Genomic DNA, 9,999 nt, shown 5'->3' with positions numbered 1-9,999 from the left:
TTAAACCCTCGCTGGAGAATTGAGATGTCTCAGGAGAAACGGGCTTTCCCTCGGGGGGGGGGGTCAGCTGGGGCAAGTGGTTGGGCAGAGTGGAGCCTCCCAGCTTTCCCGGGCTGCTCCCACCCCAACACCCCTCTCTCCTCCACCTGCCCAGCCATGCCCCCCCAGTTTATCTGCCGGTGGGCAACCCAGGGACCGGTTTTGGCCAGTAGCATCTGGCCCTCAAGGGTCAGCTTTGTGGACGTAAAAAGTCCCCGGGGCAGAGAAGCCCATGGCAATGGCGGGGGGGCTGCGTTTCTGCTGTGCGTTCCCATCGTCCTCGCTCCCTCCTCACCCACCAGTGCAGCCGGGTGAAAGTCCTCGCCCCGGAGGGGAGCTGGGCTTCACGTTCTGAACTCAAAAGCAATTGATTTTTTTTTCTACTTCTCCTATTTATTGACCTCCTTTCGAAGGGCTATCTTTTTATTGCCATGCCAACCTTGGTGTTTCTTTGGAGTCTTCGTTTGGCCTGGGGTGGGTGGTCAGTGGTTTTATTTCCACCCTGAAAGTTCCAGGTCCGTGCTTTGGGGATGGGGAGTGTCGTGATGTGGGAACCTGTGGTCTGTAAATACTGTGTCTTGGGTTTGTGTAGTTTGTGGCTGAGGCTGGGGGGACAGCGGGACAGAGAAGGGCTGCTCCCCGCAGCACAGCCGGGCATGGAGGGGCTCATCGGCACCCCAGCACCACCCGGTAGCGCGTCCTCCCCCGGGTGAGAGGTGTAACCTGCTCTCTTTCCCGGGCTACACACCTCATCTGGAAAAGATTTAACATTTATTACCAAAAATGTTTGGTTTTTTGTTTGTTTTTTTTTTTTTAAGGAGTTGCTCAATGAATAAACAACCCTTATCCACCCTTCCTGTTTGTCTGTTCCATTCAAACACGCTCGGAAGTGCGAGTAGTGCCTGGCAGAGAGAAAAACGCTGATGAAGGAGATTTCCCAAGGCTCCCGGCAGCGCGCTTGGCTCAAAGCTTTGTTCTGCCTCCAGCCACTGACAGGACATTTCAGCTGAAGCCCTAAAACTGCTGGGGAGGGGTAGAAGGGTGGAGCGAGTTGCCACCCTCCATTGAACAGGATGCCAGCATCCCACTGTCACCCTGCAGCTCCGAGGATGTGCCAGGGCAGTGGTGCCTCCAAATCCCCGGTTGAAGGAGTTTTCAAGCCACTCCATCTCCCAGCTCTTCTAGAATTGTGCCAGTTCAGCTGTCCGTGCCATGACTGTCTGGCAGACCGCTGCCATCAAGGCCACACAGCCACACCAGCCAGGACAGTGCTCCCTCCAGGGACAGGGACAGCTTTTGGGAGCCATGCCACGGCCGGCTGTGCCACAGCAAGGACACTGAAGCAGCAGCAGCTCTTCCCTGGAGCGAAAGGAAGCGTTGACTCAGGCTGCTCTCTCCAGCTCAGCACGAGCACCCCATCCCCGCTCCTCGAGCCCTTCCTGTGCCCCACGTGTTCTCTGGGACGAGCGCAGTGGCACAAACACCTTCCTCTCCCTCCCAGCCACCACAGTAAGGAAGAAGCAGACCCCTCCAGGACAGTGTCCCCGAGAAGCTCATCCCAAGTCCTGCTGGGCGCTGATGGAGGGAAGAAGGGGGGACCAAGCTCCAGCCCAGCACACAACCCACTCTGGGGCTGTGGGCACACTGGAAACTGTCAGCCAAGCGTTACTAATGATGGACTCCCTGCCATGCCAGCTCCTAACATAAAGGTTATAGAGCGCATGGGTAGAGTCTGCTCCAAAGGAGTCTAAATACAGCTAAACCTGCCTGGCCCATCTGGACTCCCCTGCAGCACTGCCTTCTCGCTTACTAGCCCAGCCTCAAACATCTGCTGTAAGTGTAGCGCTGGGTCGGTAAATGACGGGCTACCTGCTAGCAGGGGTTCTGGTCTCTTTAGGAGATAATGTCAAGAGCAGCAATCAGCAGTAGAGAGCAATGCTCCCTCCAAAGCAGATCTCATTAAGGTAATGTCTATTGGAGAGAAGTAAATGATGTGACATCTCCTCCTGCAACCCCGGACGAGCTTTCAGGGATGACAGAACACGGGGGGTAAAGCTTTATTCAGCACAGTATGGAACGGACATGCAAATAAGGTAGGGTTGTGTAACCGAGGTACACGCTTCCCGATCATGCCACATGGCCAGAATGCAAAACTCTGGCCAAAAACTCTGGGAGATCACTTAGAGACGAAGCTTGTCTCAGAGAAGACGCTCACCGATTCCCTTCCTTTGCCCTACACATCGTGACAGCTTTCCCTGGGAAGGGGAGCCGGGGAAGAGGTGTCACCCACCAGCAGAGCTGAGCCAGAAAAGGCAGAGGGAGATGGGGAGGCAAAAGCCTCCGCTCAGAGCGCTGCCAGGCAGAGGCAGGAACCCTCTGCATCACTCACGCCTGAGCACTCTCTTTCAAGGGGCCACCTCAGTTTATAGTGAGGACGTCGCTCTGAATCTCGTGGCTCAGCTGGGTCTGAAGATCACTCAGTTTCTTCTTCAGGCCAGACAGCGCAGAGAGAACGATGGTCTCCGGGCGCAGAGAACCGCAGGACTCCACGTTGTAATAAAACCTGAGATAACAAGTCACGGGGATAAGTCACCATCTACCCTGCAAGGAGGTGCAGAACCAGAGAGCACCCCCAAAGCAATGCCAGCCCGTCCTGACCCACCGCATGGAGCTCTGTGGGTAATCCAAACCATCAGCATCATTCACCTCCCAACCGGGCAACAGCCAGCGCTGCCCCTCTACAACCGTCCCACCGACACTCACAACTCCACAGGCTGCAAAGAGCACTTCCGAGATTCTCTTCTGTTCAGTGCTTTGACCTGTGAGCCAGCACAGAGCCTCACGCCAGCAGTCAGACTGGCTGCAGGCACTTCTGCAGTGCAAATAACCCGGGAGAGGGGCTAGCATGACAGCATGAGAGACCCACACGGGTGAATAAATGTCCTAAGTAATTTTCCCCCGCAGGCCTCACACTTCACCGAGTGCTGCACTGCCCTACTTGATAACACCAACTCAGGAGAGTCGTCTAGTATGTCCCAGAGGGGAAAACCTGCCAGCCCTGGGCATATCACCAGTTAACTCCAACTTCTGCCCTGCTTTTCAGGGAACACCAGCTCCCTGGGCTGGCAAACTGCAGCGCAGTGTATTAACAAAAAACAGAGATGCACCCAGCTGGTTCCCCCATTTTCCAGCTGCGGCCAAGCATTCAGCTTCCTACCTCTCTGGCTTCCCGTTGGGGTCATAGGGAGCCTGAGCATCCTCCTCATCAATCTCCGAGTACTCACTCTTGGGCCTGGAATCAAAGAGCAAGGAAGGTTAGCAGGGAGCCCATGCTCTAGCCTGGCCCCACGGAGCCCAGGCACTCTGCAGCACTGTTTGGCCCCAGTAGAGAGCACAGGGGCTCACGTCCAGTAGGCAAAGGAGCAGTCATCAAATATCAAATCCCAGAAAAAAGCTCCGTCCCACTTTGCCCTTTCTAGCTCTTCATGAATGCCACACAGTCACCCAGCAGCACTGGAGGAAGAGGATCAGCCTCACTCTGCCCAAACTCAGCGAGCCCGGTGCAGGGTCCTGTGGCTCCATTCACCTACACTGCCACAATCTGGGATGTGCTTACAGCGAAGGGATCCCAATGCCTGAAGGGACTGTGCTTATGGAGCCCGGACACTGTTTGCGGAGCAATGGACCTTGTGTTATCTTTTCTTTCTACTTTTCACCAGGGCAGGAAAACACTGGAGCACTCCAGCACTCGGCCTGTGCAGCACAGCCAAGATGGGAAGGCCCGGTCAGCTTGTGCCCAGCAGGAAAAAAAATCTCTTGTACTTCAGACAATAGATGCATTAGTGAGCTCTGCCCTGATGTCCTGCACCTCCACTCCTCTACACATGTTGCTACCAAAATCACTGAAATACCCGTGCATCAGCTAGGCCGACACATCTTTCCACCCGTTGCCTCCTTTGACTTCTAGAGCATCATACTGGAGAGACTGTCTGGAAGCACTTAATCCATGTAAGAAAACCCAAAGCCTTGAGCTGCCTTGAAAAGCCAGCACAGAAAATCCTGTGCCCACCAAGGTCTCCTGCTGGCCTCCCTTTGCCCCAGCAATGTCAAGAGAGCTGATCCTGTCATCAGCTGCCTTAAATAAAACAGCACTTCTCAAACAAATCCTCTGTCTGTAACAAACCAGTGAGAGAGATAAAGTGTTAATGGAGCTGGGTGTTCCCGTTACTTGCAAAACCATTCATGACTGAAAACAGGGCAGAGGTTTCCACTACCACGACAGCTGCTTTTAGAGTCCAGCTGCATGCCAGTGCCCTGCCAACAGCCTCAAAAAGCAACCAGCATGTCAAACCAAACCAAAAATAATAGCCAGCCTTGGACAGCAGAGGCCTTTGTCTCTGCATTGTCTTCACAGGGAATCAGATGAACTTGGAAAGACAGATGTATCATTAGGAAACAGGCAGCTCCAACGGCAATCTTTCTTTGGGATTTTTCCAACTTTTGCATACGTTTTGTCAAGAACTTCTCAAAAACTGTTTCCAGGTACCCAGCTTGTTGTACAACACACCAGGTTCCTGAAGACACAGCCAACTCTGCCACACCGAACACAAGAATCCACATTAGCAGCTGCCTTGGGCCACCCAGCCGAGGTACATGTGCTCAGCCATGTAGCTGGGGCTGTTCTCTGCGACATCGACATCTCCGAAAGCCCAAATTCTCCAAAATTCACACTGTGACATTCCCCAACCAAAAAGAAGGCAAACCCAATGATACCTCATCCTGCCTGGCATTTGTCTGTCCAACTCAAAGCAGTATTCCAGGTCTGTTACTTCATCAGTGTTGAAGACTTACTATCTAGCGTTACAGAAATTAAACCAGACAACTTTTACTGCACCAAAATGAAGCCTAAAATGATTTAAAATCCTGATTTGAAATTCCACATCACAGAGACATTCTTGCTTCTCAAGCATCCAATCTATCACCCAGACAATCAACTGAACTTTGGGGCAATGTAGCTGCCACGAATAATTTGGAAACTTTGAAACTATCCAGTTCCATCCCTAAAACTGCTGGTGACGAAGGACAGGCTGGCACATCAATTCTTGTGACATGCTCCTGACCACAAAACTGCTCAGCAGCATCCTCCTCGGCTCTGCACTGCCTCACCACAACCGGCCTCTCAGGGACTTTCCCCCTAACAGCCTGGTCTGTAGCTGGCAGTTCCGAAAGTCCAGCTTCAGCCCATGTGTACAGATCATCAACGCTAACGAAAATGCCCATTTCCAGATTTCTGGCACTACCAGCCAGCCTGGTTCCTACTGCAGATCCCAGAGCACCGCCCTGACGAAGTGCTGAAGGAGGCGAATGCCTGGCACATCGTGTTCTCACCCAGACTGACTGAACCGGACCCACGAACGCGCCCTGTAGAGCCCATCAAAGCCAAGCAGAGTTCGCTCTTTCCATCGGTAAAACAGGGCTGGGATGGCTGCGGGCAGATCCCAGCCTATTTCATGTACGTTACGGATTCACCTGCATCTCCACCCTCAGCGACAAAAAGCTTCTCAGAGTCTCCTGAGTGCAAACCTAGCCGCACAGGATCTCTGTGACAGCTCCTGAGCAGAAAGCCCCCGGCAGTCCGGCTGAGGCGTGAAATTTAGGCTAACTGCACCTCCAGGAAGCTCGTTTACTGATAGCTAACTTAGCAAGGGACAGCGTAAGGCCCCACTCTGTGATGGGTCTGAGCACCCAGGCTCGAAGCGGGCAGTGCGGAGCTACAACAGCCCACTACCTGCCTGCTACTGCTTGCCGCCATTTGCAGAGTCAAATTTGGCAGTGTGGAGCCTGATGGTGACAGGAAAACCTGCTGAGCCCCTTCTGCCGCTCAGCCTTCTCTCCAGCTGCAGCTCTGCTCAGGGTTTTGTTCCCTCTTGCTCAGCCCTGGCTTCTGCAATCCCTGCACCAAATCCTGCCCCTGTACTGAGGTCTTCCTGACCTTGAGAGCAGCTCTGGCTGCTGCCCTGCTGATACGGCAGCATATCCACCTACCCCTCTAGTCCTCGCTCTCAGCCTGCCTTGACTAAAGCACCCAGTTCCTCGCTCTGCTGCTGGCTCCAGTGTGCTCCATGACAGCATGTCTGCTAGGTGGTCACTGGGATGCAGAGCAAGGAGCAGCTCAGGAATCTACTCACTGAAAAGTAGATAGGACTAGGTAAAGTCCTCGCCCTGGCCAAAGCAGGGCAGCAGCTTTCCAAAAGAAAAATCATGCCACTTCTAGATGAGACACAGCATGCTACCAGTGCAGAATGGTATGTCAGAGCAGAGGAAAGGGCCAGAGAGGAAAAGCCCGCTGCCAGAGCTCATGGTCCAGGAGTGAGGAGATGTGTGGGTGAAATGAGAGCCACACGCTGGGCTCCCTCAAACTAACAGGGCTGCAAAATCAGCCTTGCAACCTCACCTTCTGCTCTTTGCTCTCATAGCTACCTCTTCCACCCTCACATGGATTTAGTCCTTCCTCAGACCTTACCCTGACCTACGTACCACTTCTGCAGGGAAGAAAAAACAGGAACGAGTGGTGGGAAAGAACATGAAAGCGAGTGAGGTAAAACAGCAGTGACAGTACGTGAGGAGAGGACAAGAGGAGGCCACAAACCAGTCCACCCTGCATGCAGCTGCAACCAAGGGACTGGCCTTGGTGCCCCAACAGAGGAGCAGAGTCTGTGCAAGGCGAAGCGACAGGCACGCTCATGATCACTTACTGATCCAAAGTATCCCCAGGGCTGAAACGTAAGTGCCTGCCGGAAAATCTTTTCCAGTCTCTCCAGACAGACATTAGGACTTACCACTCCTCCGGTTTGGGGTACACGGTGTGCCTCAGTGCATTGTCTGGGTCGTACTCAAAGGCTACACCTGCCGTGGGGTTCCACTTGGCATGCTCCTTGCCAAAGCCCTTCTTGGCATAGGCTCGCAGTCGCAGCTCCTGGCCCTTCCGCAGTTTCACAATGAGGATGTCTGCAGAAAAGCACACGCGTGTTTGAGAAGGCTGTGGATGAGAAATGAGCATGCAGGATCACACAAGGGCAAAGGCAGGAATTTTTAGTGCCCAGGAAGACGTCACCAGAAGCCAGGGCTTGCTTGGATTCATAGAGGGGCTCATCTGTGACCCCAGAGTAACTGGGAAACATCGTCCTAAGTGAAAAGGAGTTGCACATATGCCTAGAGCACAGCTCAGGCCCCCAGGCAAGAGCGGACAGCACAGCATTTGGCCTCTTTGCTGTCTCTAAGCTCTCACAAGGAGTGAGAAGCACCCTCTAACACAGAACCTTAGTTCTGAGGATAACCTTTAAGTGGCATTAAGACAAAATGCTAACCCCACTGATGCAGTGATGCCAGTGACTCCCAACTGCCATCTTTACAGCTGCTTCATGGTTACACAGCTAGTAAAGGAAGAATGAGTTCAAAGAGCCCAAAGGAAATATTCAACTTCCTCCTCCAGGTCTTATAACCAGTAAAACGCTGCTTACCATCCTGCTCCACGTAGTCATTGGGGTCGTTGTCTCTGCTCCGAGATGTTACCTGCAGAAGAGCAAAAGCAAGCCAATTAATAGCAAGATCAACGTTTTCCCCCGCATCAAATTGCGGTCACCTACAAAAATTAAGAGACTGCAGAAAGCCGCTCCAGAGTGACTTTAAGCAACAAATCCAGCCCACCCTATTTAATGGGACAATTCAGGCAGCTGCAGCTAGGTAGGTGATATCCCACTCCACCAGCCTGCTCTCCTCCACAGGACGGAGAGCGCTCCAGCCCAGCGCTGCTGCATGGTTCTGCAATGTGGCCCAGAGTCACTCCCATTACTGCTAGCAGGTGACACAGCACTTGCAGCACCTCAGCCAAAGCAAGCAAGAGACAGTGGGCTACAGCTAGGCTTTAACCAGGCAGACACTGTCATCAGCCACCAGAAGCAGCCCCCAGGTTGCGGTGACATCCAGATGCAGCCTCAATAGCATTTAAAAACATTCTCCATTAAGTCCCTTTGCATCTGTTTTGCTTTGGCTCCACCAACCCTTCCCCAAGGCAACTGAGCAAGAGCCGTTTGGCAGCAGTGCCCTGAGCTGGGCTCCTTATGCCTTGCCATGCTGAGCGCCAAGAACCAGAAAAACAGAGGCCTCTGGGTTGCTGCCAAGCCTTCGAAGAGGCTGACCTTGCCCCAGCCCCAGCAAGCAGGGAGAAGGCAGTGACATGGCAGCAGGACACAAGCACATGCACTCCAAGTGTTTGAGGCGAGATGGAGGGGCTGCACTGAAGCCTCCCAAGAGTTTGAGATGAGGGGTGCAGGCTCATCACCTTGTGATGAGGCTTTAACAAGGCTATACTGCTTTGACACACCATCAGACAGCAAAGGAAGGACAACAAGGCGAAGAAGAGGAGAGCACTGGCACACACTGCTGTTCCTGCAGATAATCCTGCCCTGCTCTCCCACTATGTTTTAAGTGGGGCTTTAGGCAACGTGAAACGTGGTCGAAGGCCTTGTTTTGTACGCATTCCATGGGTTCACCACCCAGCCTCAATGGGAACGTAGAGAGGCGACTCGCTGACAAGCAGAGGGATTGCACTGACCGGTATGACCCGGGGGTTGTTGGAGATGAGGTCGCGGGATGTGACATGACGAGTCTGGTCTTCATTGCACCGGACGTCAAGGGTGAATTCCACAGAGCACTCCGGACAGAACTCATCACACGTGCAGTCCTGGGACAGACACGGGTCAAGACCTTCACACCAAACCACTCCCAGCAAGAAATTAATACTTCCCATCAGATCAGATACCCGCCACCATCAAAATAAGCACCCACAACGTTTCACGTGACTCACTCTGGAATATTGCATCTTATCCACAATGTCATCGCTGGTGAGCGGGATGAGACCTGTGGGAGGAAGGAAATCAGGGGAATGTCTGAGTGAGACCATGGGAGCACCGACCCTCCTGCTGAGACAGGGGGAGGGGCAGCAGCCTCCTGACAAAGCTACTTCAGCATCTTCAGACTGATTTCTTACTGCACATCTTCATCCTCCTCCCCACAGCTGGCACTCACCCAGCCTGTGCGCAATGAATTCATCATGGAGCACAGAGGAGTTGGCGTCTATCTGGACCCAGTCGATGGCTGCAGAGAGAGGAGAAAGTCACAAGCTGTGAAATGTTTCTGTGGGGAAAAGCCGAGCAGCTCACGAGGACACAGCAAACATTACAGAGACTCTAGTGAAGCTGAGAATACACAGAACTTTCTCTCTACACAGAAGGCTCCGGGGAGATCTTATTGCGGCCTTCCAGTACCTAAAGGGGACCTACAGGAGAGCTGGGGAAGGACTTTTTACTAGGGCATGTAGCGATAGGACGAGGGGGAATGGCTTTAAACTGGAAGAGAGCAGGTTTAGATTAAACATTAGGAAGAAGGTTTTCACTGTAAGCGTGGTAAAGCACTGGAACAGGTTGCCCAGAGAGGTTGTTGAGGCCCCATCCCTGGAGGTGTTCAAGGCCAGGCTGGACGTGGCCTTGGGCAACCTGGGCTGGTGGGAGGTGTCCCTGTCTATGGCAGGGGGGTGGAACTCGATGATCTTCAAGGTCCTTTCCAGCCTAAACCATTCTACGATTCTATGATAACTGGGAATACAGAGAACCGGCTGGACAGGGGGAAGGCGAGCTGAGGGAGGGGAAAGTGGAGGGGCACTGCTGAGAGCAGCGGGGAGGGTGACCACAGACCCGCGAAAGGTGGTACCTATGATGGGGACTTCCGCGATGAACACTCTTCGAATGGAATTTGCCACCCTGAGGGAGAGAAACACCCGTACTGAGCCGTGACGGAGCGCGGAGCTTCGCCGCGCACCGGCCCCGTCGCAGAGCCCCGAGGGTCGCCTCGGAGGCCCTGGGCGGGCCCGGAGCGGGGGGTGCGCGGCGGCAGCAGGCCGCC

The 9,999-nt window shown here is 53.6% G+C and overlaps 1 protein-coding gene across 1 annotated transcript; it reads right to left on the bottom strand.

Moving 5' to 3' along the window:
- Window positions 1–2,244: 2,244 nt before the first annotated feature.
- Window positions 2,245–9,853, bottom strand: POLR2C (polymerase (RNA) II (DNA directed) polypeptide C, 33kDa; the record flags this gene model as incomplete). Its single annotated transcript, XM_009894495.1, has 8 exons — window positions 2,245–2,602; window positions 3,257–3,331; window positions 6,879–7,047; window positions 7,560–7,611; window positions 8,654–8,782; window positions 8,906–8,958; window positions 9,127–9,195; window positions 9,808–9,853. Coding segments are annotated over 8 exons (738 nt in total), but the record flags the coding sequence as incomplete, so codon positions are not given.
- Window positions 9,854–9,999: the final 146 nt, after the last annotated feature.

This window comes from Charadrius vociferus, unplaced genomic scaffold (assembly GCF_000708025.1).
Source record: "Charadrius vociferus isolate BGI_N301 unplaced genomic scaffold, ASM70802v2 scaffold621, whole genome shotgun sequence".
In the NCBI taxonomy this organism is placed as follows: domain Eukaryota; kingdom Metazoa; phylum Chordata; class Aves; order Charadriiformes; family Charadriidae; genus Charadrius; species Charadrius vociferus.
The sequence above is the reverse complement of the archived record's forward strand: the minus strand, read 5'-3'. Positions and strand labels throughout refer to the sequence as shown.